Raw genomic sequence first — 22,975 nt, 5'->3', positions numbered from 1 at the left:
TAAGGTCACCCAAAATGGGACTATTGTTTTGTATGCCTAGAAAGATTTTGGTATGCCCAAAACCAGGGTTCTTTCTGAGATGCATTTTTAGGAAAAGAACATGGTTTCACAAGACCATAAAAGATGCAAAAAAGGGGAAATGGGTGCTTGGCCCTTGAAATCCCTGGGCTTACATCATGGAAGCTCCCCAGAATTCTGTTTTCACAAGTTCGAAAAACATGGATGTGTATGGAATTAAGAAGAAAAAAGATATACTCCATAAGTAGAATTTTTTGGGTAGAATATTTCCATCTTTCCATAAGTAGAATTTGAATTTGACAAAGATTCCGGCTCTAATAGCTAATGAGACAAATGGAACATCTTAATCTAATCAGGATCTACTATCGATCAATACGTTATATATGGACCCAAAAAATTAAATGGAAACAAATCCAACCAGGTTTTCGCTGAAAATATGAAATATGATAAGCAACCCAATTGTTGTCAAAATCTTCCTTCTAGAAACTTCAGCTTGTACCTCCTTGTCGCTAACTTCTTCGTGATGTAACAAAATTTGAATGAATGTTGAAGGTGGAGAGTGCTTCATTTTACTTAAAACGCCGCTTTGTTTCTCCATAAACAATTACACCAATAACTGTCAGCGAGTATCCAGCTATTCCAATAAAAGTGACAGGATTGCGGAACAGAAGTATGGAGATGACAACAGCCACAGCACCCTTTGCATTTCCCAGCACCTGGTGGCACCAATAGAGAAATAGAAACAAATGTGAGATACTAACCACATATTGTGAAATTTTCCTCTTGAAATCCCAATTATGTTTGTACATTGCGGTTTATGAAAGTTTAACATGGTCTATCAACTTAAGATTAATTAAACATCCGGATAGTAAAAGATACACAAATCAAAGGGAAGGGATATAGCACCTGCAGTGTTAATGCACTTGTATGCTTGGTCACCAAAAAGTTGGACAAGTTCGCAGCGTATGCCATTACAGAGTTCACTAAGAGAAGTAGCCACATGAACTTATGCTTTCTCCCAAGCAAGAAAATGGTATCCGACATGTTAGGTTCCATTAGTATTGTTGCAGGCAATAGAACAAGAACAGCAATAGGAGACATGTACAGCATCAAATTCATGGAGTTCAACTTTTCCCTGCAAAAACAATTGAATGTTACACTGAACAACTTAAAAATGATGCTATAACAAAGCAGTAGGACTTGAAAAGGAAGAACTTCACCCAAACACAAGTGCACAAGTCTATTTGGTAAGCGTTTAGAATTTAAAAATCATCCAATGTTTGTAAATGAGGACAAAACAACTTCGAACAACTATCTGCAGTCTACAGTTTTCGACGTGTTCAACATTCAAGGGTTCTAACCCACCTAACCGTGTCTGTTTGATTTTGGGTTTGAGACAGATCAAATATAAGGGTATTTGATCTCTCAAGCAGCTTTCATAATAGTTATCTCCTTGATGCATCCATGCTTAGACATTTAATTTAGCCCATTAGCGGGCATCTCGATACGCCTAATACAAGGCAGAACTTGTTTCTTTTTGAAATGAAGCATGAAAAAGTCGAGTTAGCATATCAACAACCGGACAAAATTTTAATTTTTATGTCTAAGCTAAATGAATGATAGTTGCATGTGGCACATCTTGCTACAAGGCAATAATATTGCTTCCATAATTTCAGAAATGAGAGTTAACGATTGACTACCAACTAGGTAATAAGCAGAACAACTGAAAATATCCTTCAAAAACAAAAAGAATAATTGAAAATTTTACCCTTCAGAAGAAAGTAAGACACCCTGGAGAACAGACTTGAACGCCCTAGCAGCTGTTGCACTGATGCACATTATGAAGCCATACAAGTGAAAACTCGGTTCACCCTGCAATCCATAAGAGAGCACCATAATTACAACTCCATTTACGAAAGAAAGCCAAAATCTTTGCTACTTCGGAAAGGAACCAAATATACAAAGATAATATTTCAGATTGATCCTATTGTATTAATCATGCAAATTCCTAAAACACAGGAATAAAATGAGGAGCAAAGAACTGCAAAGTTGAAGAGTCGAGGCTGATGGCAAGCTATATTGAAGCTGAAGGGAATTTTCAAACGATTGATATCTCAACACCACGGAAAGTGCAAAGACTCAACCAGTAAGGATATCATAGACCATGTAAATTTAACCATCTCTGTGAAGAATCCCTTTCATCCTTTAGACAAGCTGTTACTTAAATATCTCTTTCGAGGTTCAACCAAAGAAATTTCTACAGAATCAGCGAATCCACACTTCTGATCCTTATGTTTCCAGCCATTCCTTCCATTGCAGGGAAGAACTAGTAAGGTTTTATCGAGAAAATTTAAAATGACAATGGGATTACCCAAAATCAAAGCATCTAAATTCTCTTCAGTAGAGTAACCACATCCTGATATATTTCTCTTCATCATCTCAAGATAAATAAATGGTAAAAGATCCAAACCCTTTGCGATATCGAAAAAATTCATGATTTTTATCACCATTGCCCTAAAACTGTAACAAATTAATCAACTGCTATCTGATGGTATTCACCATTACACATTACAACACAACAACCGACATAAACCCCTAAAATTCAGCTGGAAAATCTCATCTGGTGTGATTTTTTTTACACATTAATTAAGAAGAAAAAACGCTAGATTTATGAACCAGATCTTGAGTGACATAGTATAATTAACACAAAAACAAACAACATTTTAAGAAACAACAGAGAATTGCCAAAAACCAGCCATTATTAAATCATAAATATATACTTAGATCAGAATTAATTATAAAAAAGAAGAAGAGAGATCTGTATAAATTCTTACCCCACTTGCGATGACAACACCAGTAACAACAGGAACGAGAGCAGCATAAGTAACCCAGGCTTCTCTTTTGAAAGTCATTAAATAAGCAAAAAAAGCTGTAAAAAAAGGAGTTGTAGCTCCAACAGCTTGATTAAAAGAAACAGGAAGATATCTGAGAGAAATATTACCACCAACAACAGAACAACAAAATACAACACTTAATGTTGAGATTTTGAAGAACTGTTTTCTAGAATTGATCATCTGAAGAGGAACAATTTTCAATATAACAATGGAAATGTAACTAAGTAATGCACAAGCTGACATATGACACATTGTGAGAAATATTGGAAATTTGAATCCATAATTTGATAATAAATATTTATTTAGAAGAAGAACACCAATGTTTGATGAATACCATAATACTATTAGAGATGATATGAATAGGGTTTGTTTTTTTGATCCTGATGATAATGCCATTATTATTATGTATGTTTTTCCTTCTTCTTCAGAGATTTGTAGAGGAGTTTCGCATTGAAATTCCTCTAACGGAAGAAGATAGAATTTTTGTTTGGTGTTTTTCTTCTTCTTCCTCTTCTTCTTCTTCTTTAACAAAAATTGTTTGTTTTTGATTTGGTTTGATTTTGATCTTGGTTTTTGTTTCTTTCTCTCTCTCTTACTTTTTTTTGTGTGTTTTACTGTTTTCCGGTCAGTTTTTTTTGGGGAGTTTGTATAAAAGAGGGAGCGGTGAGAATTAGGGAGAGTTTTGTTACGTTGCGACTTGGCGTTTGTTGATTATATTTGAAGAGTTTTATTAGGATTAAAACATGGACAAGTCCCATTCATTGTCCTTGTTGTCCCCTTAGGACAATTCTTGGGCGTTGCTGTCATTCTGTAATGGGCAAACATGAAAAATGAATGGCCAAATTAATAGATTTTTGGGTTTGCCAACTACGGCCTAATAAGACATGCATGACACCTGGTTTTTCGTACGGTCTATGTTCAGCCGTTGGCTTTTGAAGCTCAGTCGAGCGACCAAAGTTTCACTGTCCAACAGCTCCATCCAACGGCTAGATCCAAAGACTATCTTTGTTCTCTATAAATACTAGTTTCTAACATCATATCAAGTTACAGTTTCTTTAAACCTCAAATATCACAATATCACAGAAAATATCTTACAATTTTAATATTTGTTAAAAGATGTCTCGACCTTGTTAGTTCATCGATCTCAATATACTTGGGAAGAAGGTTTAGCTATTTGCAGAAAGTATGTGTTAGAAACTCAGCTTGTTAGACCACAAAAACTGAGTGTGAACTTATGGCAGACTATTTACGGAAAGTTCTGTAGTGACACCTGTAACCCGAGGCGTCTTGATATATGTGACCTTCAATCTCGTTTTGAGACAATTAGCATAGAAGTAAGTGAATTTGTATCCATAATCATGCAAGTCAATCGATTAAAAGTGAGGGACGAAACTGATGTTGAGCTGGTAAGAAGATATGTAGAGGAATGGAAAAGATAGAAAATGGTAGTATCCTCCTTCGAAGGTTGTTTCGAAATCCTTAAGGTGTTGGAAAAATTCAATCCTTTTTTGTTGGATGTTGTTACACCAAGTACATTTAAATGAAGATGTACTGAGTAAAATGGTTATTTCTAATTAAAAGTAAATGCTTATCAAGTAATGTAAATCTTAATTTAATCACATGTAATTTCATGTCAACGGAAAGCAATATTTTTCATTAATTAAAATTAGAATTATGTTAATAACAAAAATAAAAGTTACAAGTCTTCTAATGTCGTTCATCATCGTCTTCTTCACCTTGATTTCATTCTCCAAGACCCAGAATATTCCCACTTGCCAACAAATTCGTGAATTGACTTATATCTCAATATTGTTAAAAAAGTAGTGATTGGTAGAAACATAGAAGAGGTTTTTTGTGGTGCAGTGGGATGATAAGTTTCATTTTAATTCCAGGGTGGAAATGACAGAGAAAAGCATCTCGAATTAGGTTGAAATATTTGATATTGGAAAGTAGGCATAGTTTATGGTTCAGTTGTGTCACTTGTGTGTATTTCCGACATTCTCATGCCAGATGAATTGCTCCTAGAAGTACTGCCATAATTTTCACGACCATTAGGATTTATAGATGGACTCAGTCCAAATAGTTTGTTATCTACCTTCCATTTCCGAACCGTCCGCAAGTGCAAAGACTTCATTTATTGACTTATCCACCATAAATTGTTAAGTTTTGTCCTCAATTGATCTTCAGTAGCATCTACATTGTAATAAGGATATGTATGTTCCATGGTTATCGAAACTATTGGGATCGTGGTTGGCTCATCTTTTGAAGTTATACTTGGCAACTCCAAATCTAATTGATGAAGATGATGAAGAACTTCCATCCATGGAGTGGGTCATTCAGCATGGTTCTTCAACAGGCGTCTGGTTAGGAATGATAGTCTTATCACGACCCATATGAACTAACACAGGGATTCAAACCCATAGATGTGCATTTTGTGAACACCAATTACCGACTTCAAAATTCTCTGCTAACGTTTGGGATATTGTGTTTCAGTAATATTCATTTCAACGTTTAATTCAAACCTTTCCCATGACATCTATCGTGGCCTATCAAAATCTGATGCAAAGACTTTGATATGTCTTGGGGGTTAATCATCTTTGCAAAAGTATTTTGTAACTAGAAAAGTATTGTTTCTCCCAAATACGAAACACCCATGTGCGTAGCCGGGGTGAAAAAAATAACTATTCAGAGTGAATAATCTGGAATTTCGGGTACATCAGGTTCTCCAAACTACGCAAAATTGTATCAAAGAATAAACAAAAATATTTCGGGAGATCCATTTCATTTGTTGATACCTTTGAACAAAAGTGAAAATCATTCCATCGGTCACCAATGCTCTTATCCCAGTTCCTCTTATAGTACATGTTCATTATTAGAGCTCTCTGGGTTTTGTCTTTAAGAACTAGCTAACACGGAAGTTAGTATACCACCAACACTAGAAACAAATTCACAATTTAATATTTAGGACATGTTTTTGTTCAGAAAAATGCTCAATTTAAAAAGAAGAAATCGGATATTTACCTCTATGATACCCCAGCTACCAGTGAAGTTTGCATCCCCTATGGATGTTGCATCGAGACTGTTGTATATTTCTGCTAAAATTACGTACACCCAATATGATCTGGTGCACCATGAAGAACTTCTAAAATGTCAAGCCAACTAATGTGAGAAACACTGGTTGAGATAGGAAAGAACGTTTGATCCAATATCCATAACACAAACATTATTTCGATTTCATCATATCCCGCTCCATTATTTGAGCCCATCTTGGATAGTAGAAAATATTTCAACTGTTTATAATCTTCCCATATACGGGATGCCAAAACCGGTGAGAGAAACGTCTTCCATCTTTTATTTGACACTCATTCGTTTTGGTTGAATGCTAAGGGGATCCCGAAAATGAGAGGGTACCAAGTACACCACCAACGTTTCCGTTCGGCAACCTGTATGGACAAAACCTCAAGTAGATTCAATTAAAGATCCTTGAACAATATGTATATAGAATTTTCTCTTATATCTTCTACAATCAATATATCCAGAAAATAAAAGCCATGAACTTGATTGTGTAGAAGAGTTCTTGGACGATCTCACAAATCAATATCCAAGATCAATCTAATCGTATCCAAATCAAGAGGATCTTAATTCTTCCAATTATGAAACTTGTTATATATATTTCAAGATACAAATTCTAAAAGAACTAGTCTCGTAATCGATCATAATTAATAAGAACTCAAACTACCTAGATTGATTACGTACTACTTGCGTAATCCTATCATAAAGATAAATAATATATGTGAAAAGGGAAAAACACGAGACACCAAAAGTTTTGTTAAGGAGGAAAAGTGTATTAGAGCATTGTTCGGTCGAATTCGCATGCGTTGCTATCTCAAGCATGTTTGTCAATGTTAGTGATCAAAACTATAAGTCTTGATTTCTGGTCTATTATAGCTAAGTCTCGGACTAGGATAGAAAATGTAATTGAGCTCAAGAACTCCATGGCGATTCATCATACAAGATGAAGAACTACTCAAGGAACCGGTGGAACTTCATCAACAAAAAGGTATGTGGAGACTTGAACTTATCTATCACTCAAAAGTCTATCTACTTTATCTCTTACTCTTTGAGACAGAAGTCGTTTGCTATATAGACTTTGATTATACACATTTGGTATTTCGAGCCGAGTACGCCTCGCCTATCTATATCTCGAAATATGTGTTGGTAAGATTTCGCTTCAACCAAGTTTATCTTTACCTAGTGACGAAAGTCATGTTATGTTTCAATCACTTTGAAAATTGCTTTGACGAGAAATGGTGTAACAACTGTACAACGTCCTCTAAGAATGTTTCAATGATTAAAATGGGAGTTTAGATTGTATAACCAATGGTGGACATAAGCATTGTTATGGAAACACATTTATGTACAAGTCATATTCCTTGAACCAAAGTTTGCGAACTTTGTTGATCAAGAGAAACGGAATGTGGCGTGAGCCAAGTCCGCGAACCGACGGAAGTTTTCGTCCGAGAATATCTGCTGGAGTTTGTGAACTCCTTCCGTGAACTTAAGTCCGCGAACCCAGTCCGGGAACTTGATTAGGTTATATCTAAAGATGATGATCGTGAACTAATAATAATAAAGACTAAGGAATGCAATATGCAAATCGTGGCTATAAAGTTCATGAACCGATTCAAGTGAATCACATCATCTTTGCTTCAATTGTGTCTTGTGTAGTACATGAGATATCCTTGCAATTGAAGAACTCTCTAACTAGTTCATTTGAAGTCATTTGAACTAGTTATGGTGAAGAAGAACATGGTTGATATGAAATGCTTATATGGCTAACCATTTGGTTAACTATTGTTGAACCAACAAGTGCATACGTTTGGGTACGGTTAACAAACCTAAAAACGTGCATTTCATTTGTGTGTAACAAGCTATGTTTTCGATCTAACAGTTGAAAGATATTAGCTTGAATCTAATTAGGTTTTCATCTAATGTTGAATATTTAATGCTTTGTTACTAAGCTAATATTGATTGTAATCCCTGATTTGAAAGATTATATAAAGGAGACATCTAGCATCTGTGCAAAACCAATCCTCGCACCTTACGTGTGATACTAGTTTGCGTGCTAGAGTCGATTCTATTTTAACCTTTGGTTTTCTTATTCTAAAAACCAGGTTAACGACTTAAAGACTTCATTGGAATTGTGAATCCAGACCGATACTAGTATTATCGTAGTTGTGTTATCTGATCTTGCATCTTCTATCGTACAAGTACAATCAAATTGATTGGCTTGAGATTAACATCTCCGATAGGCAAGATATAAAAATTAATCATAAAAATCTTCGTCTCACTATTTGTGATTCCGCAACATCTTGTTTTGCTACCATACGATTAAGATTGTTGTGAGGTGATTGATAACTCTAGGCTGTTCTTCGCGAATATAAGACCAGATTATCAATTGGTTCATGTTCACCTTGATTTATCAAAATACGGAAACCTTTAGGGTTTATCTGTGGAAGACAGATTGATCCTTTGATAGACTTGTCTGTGTGAGACAGATTTTTTTATTATCGAGTCTTCGACTTTGGGTCATAGCAACTCTTAGTTGTGGGTGAGATCATCTAAGGGAATCAAGTACGTAGTATCCTGCTAGGATCAGAGACATAGGGAGTACAACTGTACCTTGGATCAGTGGAAGACTGATTGGGGTTCAACTACAGTCCAGTTCGAAGTTAGCTTAGAGTAGGCTAGTGTCTATAATGGCTTAATACAGTGTGTGTTCAATTTGGAATAGGTCCCAGGGTTTTTCTGCATTTTCGGTTTCCTCGTTAACAAAATTCTGGTGTCTGTGTTATTTCTATTGCCGCATTATATTGTTTATCTTTATAATTAAAATAATACAGGTTGTCCGTTGTAGATCATCAATTATAATATCCAACCTTTGGTTGTTGATTTAAATTGATTGATCCTTGGATATTGGTCTTTGGTACCATCCAAGTTATTCCTTGTATTTGATTAAAGACTCGCTGATTTCTATTAGCTTGAGTAAATCAAATCAAGAGAGAGATATTAACTCCTCGATATAATTTAATCTAAATTGAGTCTGACTGTCTAGTTGATTCTCTAGCAAAGTATATTGGAGTTAGTCCATACAGATTGCTAAGAGAAATATTTGGTGGTGTTGTTAGACCCCCATTTTTTCAATTGGTATCAGAGCAGGCAAACACGTTTAAGACCTTACAAGTCTGTGTTTGTAGCGATCTGTCTCTATGGACAGAGGTGCTATCTCTATTAACGTACCACCAGCTTCGATGGCTCCAATTACTTATGGTGGAAAATTTCTATGTGAGCTTTTCTTCAATCGCGTGATTTTCAATCATGGGTATATGTTGTTAATGGCTATGATGCTCCCGTTGTTGCAGTAGGTAACATTAATGCTCCAAAAAATATCGGCGAATACGATGCTGCTGAGATACTTGCTGCAAAGCAAAATTCCGACGGTTTGAATGCCATCATACATGCCATTACCCCAAATATTCAGCACCATATGTCAAATTGCACTAAGTCTAAAGATGCTTGGAATATCTTAGAAACTGTATTCGAAGGTAACTCTAGTGAGAAGGAATCTAGGCTTCAAAACCTTAATTCCGATTGGGAAAACCTTCGTATGGCAGATGAAGATACATTTGGTGAGTTTAATCACAAAGTGTCTGAGATTGTTAATGCATCCTTTGCATTGGGTAATACTATTCCTGAAAAGGACATTGTGATGAAAATTCTCAGATCGCTGCCATCTAGATACGAGTCTAAGAAGCATGCCATCGTTGAGGGAAATAACCTTGATAATATTTCCAGAAATACATTGGTTGGGAAGTTAAAGATCTTTGATCATGATCATACATCCAAAGTCGGAAAGGATGTTTCCTTTAAAACACAAAAGAACACTAAATTACTTGACAAAGGTAAAAGTGTTTATGTCTCTGAGGATGGTCGGTCTGAGGGTGATTTTTTGGATAAAGATCTTGACAAATCAGTCTCCTTGATCACAAGAAAGTTTAGGGATCTTCTATTGAAGAGAAGTAAACGGTTTTCAAGAGACAAACCTATGTCGTCAGATAAACCTCACAATCGCATTCCTCCTAAAAACAGGGATGCTGACGAGGATGATGACGAGGATATGCCACAGTGCTTTAAGTGTAAAGGTTTTGGTCATTTTGCAAACGAGTGCCCAAATCGTAGAAAATACACTGGGAACAAAGGTCTTGTTGTAACACTTGATGAGATGTCTGAGATCTATGATTCTGATGAAGATAGTAAATCAAGTGTCGGTCTTCTATGTGAAAACATTGATTTTGATAATTGTAGTAATACATATATCAACCTTGATGGTTTTGGTGAAGAAGAGAACCCAATCAAGTTGGAAGAATCAATTGACCCATCCTTTGGAAACTCTGTTTGTAATGTTTCAGGATCTACCTTGTGTCTAGCTGCAGTCACACCACAGATGCCTGAATATTATCCAAGATTGACGTGCTCGTTTTTTTCTCAGAAAGGTCATGAACTATCAAGATGTTACAAGTAGAAACATCAAGTGAGGCACGCCAACAAAATTCAACGAAGAGCAAATCGATTAGAAAGGAAGCTTAAACTTGGTCGGAAGACCGTTGAGGTATGTAGGATTTTATCTTCGTCTAAGAAGTTAGTTTCCAAAGACAAAACAAGACCATTAGAGAAGAAAGCATGGTCAAATCGTTTTGATAGACAGAGGTCGTAGGATTCCTCTGAAGAGTAAAATGGTGGACAAATTGTTGTTCACTGCAGCACAAATTAATTGTGTTTTTTGGTAAATCTTGTCTCATGTGCCTGATCAAAAGAGACAAGGTTGTGTACGCTCAGGCTTTAGGAAAAGTTCTTTTTCTTAGGTTTTTTCTTTTCTGTCTATCAAATAAAAGAAAGGGTTATTATCGACAATTCTACTCTTTATTGGGTTTAGAGTTGGGCGTCCACGAACCTGTTAAAAGGTTGCGAACCCTACATTCCTTTTTCCTCTCTGATATCCTTTATATCCTAAGACTGCTTGTTGATATTGTGAATTCCCCTAAAAAAAAAACAGTTGCTTATAGCTGTTCTCCAAGCATCATGTCTTTGGATGGAAAAGATGTCAATATGATTATTAAGTCATCAATCAAGGAAAAAGAGAAATCTCCAGTTTCTCCTTCCTTGAAAAGAAAAATGAGGAATGCAAGAAAGCCAAGGGCTGTTCCTTCTAACTCTCAGAATTTTTCTGATGTTATTGATGAGTTGAAGGAAGAAAGAAAAGAGATTCGAGAAATAAAGGCTTGCGTGATAAGATTTTGGAAATTCAGAAGGCCCTGGTTCGACATCATCAGCCAAGACGGTTTGTTGGTATTGACTCCTTCCTCCACGAACCTTATGTTCCAATGGCTGTTGACGACAAGGAGTTCGGGAATGATAAGGAATTTCTCAAAGACATTGTTGCCTAGTAAATCTTTTTTTTTTGTTTAGTTGGAAGAATAACTAGTGCTTGGAATAGCCATTATTGTAACTACGCATAGATATGTCCATTATTTTCACCTTCTTGTTTTTTAGGTTTATTTGTTTAAATTCTAAAAGTATTTGGAAGATGATTTTTGCAGTATCTAATCTTTATGATTTGTTATATTGCAATACGTTATGGGATATGTGTGTTTACGTCTGTGAACTTGATTGTCCCATACCTTGTCAAAAGTAAAGTCGTTTGTTGTCGATATTCACGTATTGATAAAAGAATGAATAGACTTTTGATGGAAGATAGGTTAAAATCTTTTGTTTTCAAGGATTATGTCTATTGTGTGTCATTGTGCAAATGGTGATGTAAAATAGAACGAATCCTTGTGTATTCCGCAGTATTGATCTTCCCTGATCCATGTTTTATGTATTACTGTGAGGATCCGTAATGTGTCTTATGTTGAGCACTAAACAACTAAGTTGATTATTTTCATGATTAGCTTTGTTGTTGTTCCATAAGGTACTTTATTTCGAGCATATTCAACTAAATTAATTATCTTGTTTGGTTATTTAGTTGTTGCTTCGTAAGTCTTCTTATGTCGAGCATGACCAATTAAATTGATTACTCTTTTGTGATTAGTTTGGTTATGTATTCTGATTAGATTAATTATGGGATCTCTTGTGATTAATCTAATTGAGTATTTTTGAGTCTCCATAAGTTCACTTATGTTGAGCATTACCAAATAAATTAATCATGAATTCTCTTGTGATTAATTTGATTGAGTTTTTGGATATAGAAAATCATTCTCATGGTTTTTGGTGTCCAATAAAATCCTTCTTTTCTTTTGAAATTAAGGTCGCTCTTGTTTTTCTTTCGGGAATGACATCAAATGGGGGAGAGTTCTTTTGAACTTGCGATTAATGGTCATATCTTTAGGGGTGTGCGGCTGTGGAATATTAGAAGGTTTATCTTGTATCTTTAAACTCCTTGATGAATGCATTTAGCTTCGGCTTTATGATTGCATCTAAATTAGTTGGCATGTATTTTTTCTTTTAGTCATGAAATGTCTCTTTCGGAAATTTCATTATGATCCCGTTCTTGTACCTTTGCCAATTTTATTGACAAAAAGGGGGAGAATTAATATGTAGTTCACACTACAAATACATATGGTTTTCGGATCATTATGTAAGGGGGGATGGTTTCCATGTGAGATGGAATATTGACTAAGGGGGAGTGATACATATCACCATATTATTATTGTCGAAGTTGTGATACAATTGAACTTTGATACTGTATAATAATACTATGACATTGTATAACAATGATCGATAACTATGTTTTCTCATTGTTATAGCTACTGATCTTCAACAACGGTGATGCTGAACTTATAACCTTTGGGATCATTGGAATACTTGGAAGTGACGAAGATTTCGAGTAATGTTGAAGATTAGACATGTGGAATAGGAGCTACTAAAGTTTCTTTATCTTTTTTGTATTCAATATGTATTGATAGTTTTGTCACTAAAATTGACAAAGAGGGAGATTGTTAGAGCATTGCTCGGTCGAAATCGCATGCATTGCTATCTCAAGCATGTTTGTCAATGTTAGTGATGAAAATTATAAGTCTTGATTTCTGGTCTACTATAGCTAAGTCTTGGACTAGGATAGAAAGTGTAGTTGAGCTCAAGAAATCCATGGCGATTCGTCATACAAGACGAAGAACTACTCAAGGAACTGGTGGAACTTCATCAACAAAAAGGTATGTGGAGACTTGAACTTATCTATCACTCAAAGGTCCATCTACTCTATCTCCTACTCTTTGAGACAAAAGTCGTTTGCTATATAGACTTTGATTATACACATTTGGTATTTCGACCCGAGTATACCTCGCCTATCTATATCTCGAAATATGTGTTGGTAAGCTTTCGCTTCAACCAAGTTTATCTTGACGAAAGTCATGTTATGTTTCAATCACTTTGAAAATTGCTTTGACGAGAAATGGTGTAAAAAACTATATAAAGTCCTTTAAGAATGTTTCAATGATTGAAATGAGAGTTTAGATTATATAACCAATGGTGGACATAAACTTTGTTGTGGAAACACATTTATGTACAAGTCTTATTCCTTGAACCAAAGTTTGCGAACTTTATTGATCAAGAGAAACAAAATGTGGTGTGAGCCAAGTCCACGAACTCAGTCCACGAACCGACGGAAGTTTTCGTCCGAGAATTTCTATTGGAGTTTGTGAACTCCTTCCGTGAACTTAAGTCCGCGAACTTAAGTAGGTTATATCTAAAGATGATGATCGTGAACTAATACTTATAAAGACTAAGTAATGCAGTATGCAAACCGTGGCTATAAAGTTTATGAACTGATTCAAGTGAATCACATCATCTTTGCTTCAATTGTGTATTGTGTAGTACATGATATTTCCTTGCAATTGAACAACTTTCTAACTAGTTCATTTGAAGTCATTTGAACTAGTTATGGTGAAGAAGAACATGGTTGATATGAAATGCTCATATGGCTAACCATTTGGTTAACTATTGTTGAACCAACAAGTGCATACGTTTGGGTATGGTTAACAAACCTAGAAACGTGCATTTCATTTGTGTGTAACAAGCTAAGTTTTCGATCTAACGGTTGAAAGATATTAGCTTGAATCCAATCACGTTTTCATCTAACGGTGAATATTTAATACTCTGTTACTAAGCTAACATTGATTGCAAGCCCTGATTTGAAAGAATATATAAAGGAGACATCCAGCATCTGTGCAAAACCAATCCCCACACCTTACGTGTGATACTAGTTTGCGTGCTAGAGTCCATTCTCCTTTAACCTTTAGTTTTCTTCTTCTAAAAACCAGGTTAACGACTTAAAGACTTCATTGGGATTGTTAATCCATACCGATGCTACTCTTATCGTAGTTGTATGATATGATCTTGCATCTTCTATCGTACGAGTACAATCATATTGATTGGCTTGAGATTAATATCTTCGATAGGCAAGATATAAAAATTAATCACAAACATCTTCGTCTCATTTTTTGTGATTCCGCAACATCTTGTTTCGCTACCATACAATTAAGATTGTTGTGAGGTGATTGATAACTCTAGGTTGTTCTTCGGGAATATAAGACCGAATTATCAATTGGTTCATGTTCACCTTGATTTATCAAAAGACGAAACAAAAACCTTTAGGGTTTATCTGTGGAAGACATATTGATCCTTTGATAGACTTTTCTGTGTGAGACAGATTTTTTTATTATCAAGTCTTCGACTTTGGGTCGTAGCAACTCTTAGTTGTGGGTGAGATCATCTAAGGGAATCAAGAGTGTAGTATCCTGCTAGGATCAGAGACGTAGGGAGTACAACTGTACCTTGGATCAGTGGGAGACTGATTGGGGTTCAACTACAGTCCAGTCCGAAGTTAGCTTGGAGTAGGCTAGTGTCTGTAGTGGCTTAATACAGTGTGTGTTCAATATGTACTAGGTCCCGGGGTTTTTCTGCATTTGCGGTTTCCTCGTTAACAAAATTCTGGTGTCGGTGTTATTTGTATTTCCGCATTATATTGTTTATCTTTATAATTGAAATAATACAGGTTGTGCGTTGTAGATCATCAATTAGAATATCCAACCTTTGGTTGTTGATTTAAATTGATTGATCCTTGGATATTGGTCTTTGGTACCATGCAAGTTATTCCTTGTATTTGATTAAAGACTCGCTGATTTCTATTAGCTTGAGTAAATCAAATCAAGAGAGAGATATTAACTCCTCGATATACTTGAATCTAGATTGAGTCTGTCTGTCTAGTTGATTCTTTAGCAAAGTATATTGGAGTTAGTCCATACAGATTGCTAAGCGAAATATTGGGTGTTGTTGTTAGACTCCCGCTTCTTCAAAGTGCACTTGCAGAAACCCCCGGGACCTAGTCCAGATTTGAACACCGAACTGTATTAAGCCGCTACAGATACTAGCCTACTATCGGACTTCATACTGGAGTGTGGTTGAAACCGAATTAACCCTCAAAGCAATTCAGATGCAGTCGTGATCCATATGTCTATTGAACCTCGCAAGGCTCTACGCAGTTGATTCCTTAGCTGACGTCCTTTACAGCCTAAGAGTTGCTTCAACCTAAGTGAAGACTTTTGGTACCAATCTGCCTCCAACAGATAAGCCTATTTGATTTTCTTTTAGATCGTTTGGATCAGGCTTAGAAATTAAGTTGTTTGCAATAGACAAAGTTATTTGAGAAGCCTGGATTAGTAACCACCTCTCAAGACTAATCTTTAACCGATCAACAAAGAAGAGTTTTAGATATCTATCTTGAGAAATCACAAAGTCCGAGACGTATAGAACTTTATTTTTATCAACATCGTTCTTAATCTGAGATAACTAAAACCTAAAAGATCAATAACAACAAATCATGATACACGAACTTTCAAGGTGGAGATAGTCGGATCTGGCTTTATGGATCCCTAAGTGAAGTCTTTAAGTCATAAACCTAATTATATTTCTTAGGGGGAACCTAGGTGAATAGACGACGACTTTAGCATATAACTAGGACATAAAAGTGTCAGGGATTAAAATTCCATGTTGTTTGAGTCTCTCTATTTGTAAAATTTCAAGACTATCGTTAGCTATGAGTTCAAGATAAGATAACTTGAGATTCAAGTACACACTTTCTCAGTTTATATGAAACTCTTATAAGGAGTTCATGTAATCATGTAAGAAGTTCATCTTACAATTACATAAAAGAATATACACTATGGTCCAGGGTATTGGAACCGTGTATAATAATAGTTATGACAAGTATGCTATATGAACATATAATATAATCGTGTTCATTTAACACTCAAGACTTAAATCATGAATCACAAACAAAGAGTGATTAGTGATCAAAGATGTCTTAGAAGTGTTTATGAGAGTTGTTGCAATGCCTAACATATATGTGAAAATAGTTTATAAGCATCTACAGAATTCGTACGAGGTAAGGATTTGTACGGGTACATGCACCTATGAACCAGTTCGTGAATTCAGGATCTTGGATTACGCGTACTGGGTATGCATACCTTAAACCGTTCACCCAGGACCTTTGGGTTACGCATACTTGGTATGCATACCCCCTATTCACGGATTCAGAACTTTTGGGGTACGCATACTGGGTATGCCTGCCTACCTGCATTCCAGAACTTCAAATATTTAGGGTACGTGTACTTGGTATGCATACCTACCATTTGTCCAAATTTTCATCAACTTTTAATAACTCTCTTTTCATATTTTGAAACATTTCCAATCGCCATAGATATAAATACCATAGAATTGCTTGGGAAATTCCCAAATGATCAACTTGAAATAAAAATAATTCTTGAATACATGAATTGCCTTAAACTAAGATTATTAAGGATCAATGAACATTCACTGCTTGAATCATATTTCGAGATATTCAACAAGACAAGCTTGACTCGAAACTTCTACGTTGTAGTATTAAATCTACTAAAATCATATGACATAGTCTCATAAATATAAAATGGTAATGTCATGAGTAAATAGGATGGTTCACATGCCTCTTTGTCGATGAAGTTCCAAATGTCTTTGCATGATCTTTATTCTTCAATCTTCGAGAGGACAATTATGTGATGTCTGATACTCAACTACCATACTTTAATCCTAGTCCGAGACTTGACTTTAGTAAACTAGAAAATCAAGATATAGTTTTGTGCAACTAACATTGACAAAAAGCTTGAGAAAACAAAACTTGCGAGTTCGACCGAGCAATGCTCTAAAAATCTCCCCTTTGTCGATTTTAGTTACAAAACTACCAATACATATGGATTCAATAAATAGATATTTCAGCTCAAAATGTATCATGCTTTATTTCCTTGGTTCTTCAACATCGTCTTGAATTCTTCGTTCTTCAAGTTCTTCTATGGTTCTGCATATGATTATTTCAGCACCTTTGTTGTTGAAGATCCGTAACGATAACAAATTACGAGAAAACAAGTATTCACTCAATTCAATGGTTGTTATGAGAGATTATACACCAACTTGGCAATCTTCTTGAAGCATAGTATTGTTACCTTGATAAAAGTTAAATTGTACCAAACTTTGAAGCAATACTACGGTGATATGTTCTCCCCTTAGTCATTACTTACATTCTTTTCATAATAGTTTATAATCCCATTATTATCAGAGCACTTCTCGGTTGAAACCACCAAGTATTGGTATGTCAAGTTTGGTTGTCATATTTTTGTTCCAAAACTGAAGATCACTTGAGTAGATTACTAGAGTCAACTTCATTAGGTTAGACTAGGAAGTCTAAAAATGTTGACACATGCAAGTATTACTCTACAGAACTTGGTTAACCTGAAGATGTATCGACATCAACATGCATATCATACTTCTGTTCGAGGTTAGTAATATAAGACTTGACTTGTTTCCATTTTTATCTACGTTAATTTCAAGTCGTCATAACATGCAAAGTTATATATATGCAGGGTCGTCCTTGGGCCAAAGAGGGCATCAAAGATTCATAATTCATATATAATTCTTTTGTTAGGGTTATGATCTAGTGAATCAATCACTAGCCGTTTTTTTACCGTTTTAACACGTCTTACACTAGGTGTGCTTAAAAAGAAAATACCAGAGGTTTGCTTCTTGTCTGACCGGTCATCTTAGACCTTGTCATAAAAAGCTAAAGGTAAAATGCATTTTTTCCAGTAAACACTCCAGGATTTACTTAAATATCCCCTTTATCATGTTTTTCTCTTTACGATAGGTTCATGCACACACTATATTTGTAGTTGTAAAAATCATTTAGTATACCATTGGATATTCTACCCTACATACATAAGAAAAAAGGTTTTAATTGGACTGTGGATAAATTTTATACTCCACCACTAATGTTATTTCTGGCATAGCAATTAGGAGGAAAAAATTAATGGTCAAACTTTTAGAGGGCAATATTCATAATGACGCTTTGGGCATCCTTAAGTTCAGGGCCGACCCTGTATATATAAATCTCTGTTATTAGAGACTTTACCATTTTATTATGATCAAAGTTTCAATGAAGAATATAAAAGTTATGTCACAATATTTGTATATTTAATTACGAAGTATAATGCTTATTTTTTGAACTTCGTAATTGCGAAGCAAACATTATCTCTGTAACTTGTTACTAGATTGTGTGTAATGAACTTGGGATTAATTCCATGCCTAGAAAACTACGAGTTTAAGGAAGTAAACTAACAAAATATTTTTTGTAGTTGAAAGGAATTAATAGGATTGGTGGTTGGATTTTTTTTGGGGATCTATAGTAGGACCGATCCCTGCCTTGGGGATCTATAGAATTACCGATCCGTATTGGGGATCTCTTGTAGGACCGGTCCAATAGAAGAAATTATATTTCCTGTTTTACATATACGTTAGGGTTTTGTGAATATCAGAATATGAGTTGCTATTAAGGAAAGTTCAAGATGTCAACGTAGTGAGTAATTTGAACATGTGATAGAATCTTATCTTTCATTTTTCAAAGATATTTCTAGTCTTGATACTCGAGGTGAGATTCCAAAACCGAAATATTTGAGAATCTTATAATTAGGGTTTTCGAATTTATTGTAAGATTCAATTTCTTACAAGCATATTCCTTTTCGGTTGTATGATTGTATATCTCAAGCAGTTAAGACTGAAGATCGATGAGCATCTCTTTTGGATCCTTGAGCATATGTTCATGATGCTTAATGTTCTTTTTGGTAGAGAAGGTCTGTTTTTTTAGAGAATATTGCTAAACCTTAAGTTGTTGTCATCTTTTGTTTCATTCATGATTGATTCATAATCTTTTTTTTATACACAGATCTCCAATTACTGCTCGTATTTATACCTCCCCACAAACACGAATTAGGCAATGAATGAGGATGCACTTTTCCAACACAATCAAGTTTTGTTAGGGTGAGAATTAATCTCACCACATGTGACCTAAACAACCTGAGGATGATAAATAAATACAGTGGCTTGTGTTCTCAACTTATTTTGTTCCATTCATTTGAACTTATAGGAACCTACAATCTCTTCTCTTGGTTTGGTAAATTTACTAAGATCTGACTCCATCTTTTCATGCTCATTTGGAGTTTCTTTATGAATTTGTTAATGCGTTTGGAATCCCAACAAAAATTGACAGTGTAGCCATTTCTTCCACAAAAGGAACATAGCATGAGATCTGGATCTTTTCGGGCATTTATAATAGTCAAGATAACGTCTTTATTTTCAATGCTTTCTCATAGAGCAGGCTTTGCAAGGATAAACTTATTGTTCCCAGTATCGTTGTTTCTAGTACACCCAATACCGCACATATTCCCGAAGGACTTTTGTCCGAATAGCATAGCCGAAACTTTATTAAAAATCCTCGAGAGACATTGTAAGTCACCTTTTAAGATGTCAATCTCTTTATCTTTTAGAACAACCATGTTGGAAAGTTTTTCCTACTCATTTTTGCCTCTTGAGTTTTATTAGACAAACTTCTTAAATTATCAAGTTCCCTTTTCAATTTTAGATTATCTTTGTTGATTACATCAAGATTAGCTATACAGTCTTTAAGAATCGAAGTTGATCAGACTCTTCCATGTGGATACTGCTAGCTTCGATAAATAATGCATCACAACCTGACGCTCCTTCATAGGTTTTATCCTTGGGAATATCATCAAGAGTAGTGTGTTATTCCCTGCTTCTTCTATATGCTCTTTTACTGGGATAACTCTTGAAAATGCGGGGGTCTAACAACCACACTCAACAATTCATTTGGCAATCTGAGAGGACTTACTCCAATACACTTTCTAGAGAATCAACTAGACAATCAGACTCAATCTAGAATAAAGTATATCAAAGAGTTTAATATCTCTAACTCTTAATTCAATCCGCAATCAGCAAATAGAAATCTGCGAGCCCGATTGAACAAGAGGATCAACTTGAACGGTACCAAAGACCAGTATTCAAGTGTCAAGCAATGTAAATCAACAACCCAAGGTTGGATATTATAATTGATTTATCTTAACGCACAACCTGTGATATTTCAATTATATAACAAAATATAATGCGGAAAAGAAATAACACAGACACCAGAATTTTGTTAACGAGGAAACCGCAAATGAAGAAAAACTCCGGGACCTAGTCCAGATTGAATACCACATTTTATTAAGTAGCCACAGACACTATCGTACTACCAGTTAACTTCGGACTGGACTGTAGTTGAACCCTAATCAATCTCACACTGATTCAAGGTGATAGAGCATAGCTCGGTTGAACCCACCACGCGTTGGTATGTCAAGTTTGGTTGTCATATTTTAGTGAATCAAAACTCATGTTAAGAGTCGCTTGATTATGTACTGGAGTCAACTTCGTATAGGTTAGCTTGAAAGTATTAGGATATTGAGACATTACAAGTATTGCGAAGACTTGATGTGAAGAAGCAAGGAGCTACAACGACAACAATCATCCTTCCACTTGAGGTTAGTGATATTTGACTTGAACTGTTTCATTCCCTAACGTATCTTTCAAGTCATACATATTGAAAACAAAACTGCGAAGCATATTTGAACTCTAGATCGACATAGTATTAAGGAATACAATACGATGTTTATTGCTTAACCATTAAACTTTGTAGATAAGACATCGACATAATCATTTGAATGCTATTGTGATTATGTATAGGTATGAGGTGAGGATTTCATCATAGGGAACAATATTTTACATGTGTTCAAAGGAAGTAAGTTAATTAACTTGTTTGTGAATCGAAAAGGAAATCGCCAAGCGTTATTGGTTTTGTTATTCATTGCATATATTATGAACAACTAATATGTGTGATTGAGTATAACCGTTCGCGACTTGTTTGTGTTCTTGGTAGAACTATTCACAAAGGCCTGACTTATGTATTGGTATGACTTTTATTAGTGAAACCGATCTTAAGTAATCACCTGAGATGGTATGATCGGGTTTGTGTTTTGTCTGACCAAATTTGGGAAAGGGGAACCGATCCTAGTAAGAGGTGCAGTACATTACAAAGGGGAACCGGTTCTTTTGAGGTGCAGAAAGGTTTATAGCAGAAAGGGGAACCGATCCTATGAACATGTGCAACACGTTTTTAGGCAAAGGGGAACCGGTCCTATGGACATGTGCAACACATATAAGTAAGATACCATATATATATGGGTAACCGATCCTAGTACCTAGTCAGCCGAATTTTGGAAAGCTAGTGTGACTATGCACAGTACTCCCATGGAAGGTGTGATTGAATGTTATTTGATCAATTGCACATTTCTTGAAAGTCAGATGAACCAATTCTAAACTTGTTTGGAAGTGTGGCAAATCGGTTTCAAGGTTGTAAGTGTGAAAGAGAACTTACAAAGTAAGTATGTCGACATACTTTAAACACGTGCTGTGAATGTTTATTTCTTTAATTGTTCAAATTTATTCCTTAATAGCTAAGGGAAGAGAATCCCATGATCGAAACATAAATAAGTTAAGAATCTTTTAATTAAGGTAATTAACTTCATTTTTAGGAAAATAAGAATTAGTAATGTGCATTTACTAATTAGATATTTTCTGAGAGATTTCGATCATTATTTTTGGACAGAGCATTTCCAGGAATTATGAAAACCGAATTTGTGCTTTAATGAATATATTGAGAATATTTTCGGTTTTGGAAATTCCTTGGTGTCCAAACTTCCTAGTCTATAAATACTGAATTTTGCATTTCTATCAAACTAATCCTTCGTAACAACAAGCTTCCTCTTTGTTGTGTTGTTACTGGTGTAGCCGCCTATTCGGAGAGGAGAGTAACCTAATTAGGCGAAATATCTTACGGTCGCTCAGTTTGAAGTCTTCTTTGGGATTGAGAATCCAAATAATTATCGGTTTATCCTTGTGATAGATTGGATTGATTAATTTAGTAGATCGGCATCAACACAATTCTTTGGATTAATAGTGTTGTTGGCTTAATCTTAAAAGAATACTTCAGTAATTGAACAAAAAATAGATCTAAGTGTTATAGCATTGCTCGATCGAACTCACATGCGTTGCTATATCAAGCATGTTTGTCAATGTTAGTGATCAAAACTATAAGTCTTGATTTCTAGTATATTATAGCTAAGTCTCGGACTAGGATAGAAACTGTAATTGAGCTCAAGGACTGCATGGAGATTCATCATACAAGTAGAAGAACTACTCAAGGAACCGGTGGAACTTCTCGACAAAAAGGTATGTGAAGACTTGAACTTATCTATCACTCAAAAGTATATCTACTCTATATCCTACTCTTTGAGACAAGAAGTCGTATGCTATATATATAGACTTTGATTATACACATTTGGTATTTCGAGCCGAGTATACCTCGCCTATCTATATCTCAAAATATGCGTTGGTAAGCTTTTCGCTTCGATCAAGTTTATCTTTACCATGTGACGAAAGTCATGATATGTTTCAATCATCTTGAAAATTGCTTTGACGGGAAATGGTGTAACAACTATATAACGTCCTCTAAGAATGTTTCAATGATTGAAATGAGA

The 22,975-nt window shown here is 35.2% G+C and overlaps 1 protein-coding gene across 1 annotated transcript; it reads right to left on the bottom strand.

Moving 5' to 3' along the window:
* Positions 1 to 225: 225 nt before the first annotated feature.
* Positions 226 to 3,529, bottom strand: LOC113323819 (UDP-URONIC ACID TRANSPORTER 1-like). Its single transcript, XM_026572169.1, has 4 exons — positions 2,853 to 3,529; positions 1,787 to 1,890; positions 925 to 1,153; positions 226 to 734 (listed from the first exon to the last, which is right to left on the bottom strand). The coding sequence occupies exons 1-4, from the start codon at positions 3,306 to 3,308 to the stop codon at positions 588 to 590; spliced, it is 936 nt and encodes a 311-aa protein (XP_026427954.1). The 5' UTR covers positions 3,309 to 3,529; the 3' UTR covers positions 226 to 587.
* Positions 3,530 to 22,975: the final 19,446 nt, after the last annotated feature.

The sequence above is a fragment of the Papaver somniferum genome, chromosome 11 (assembly GCF_003573695.1).
Source record: "Papaver somniferum cultivar HN1 chromosome 11, ASM357369v1, whole genome shotgun sequence".
NCBI classification, from domain to species: domain Eukaryota; kingdom Viridiplantae; phylum Streptophyta; class Magnoliopsida; order Ranunculales; family Papaveraceae; genus Papaver; species Papaver somniferum.
The sequence above is the reverse complement of the archived record's forward strand: the minus strand, read 5'-3'. Positions and strand labels throughout refer to the sequence as shown.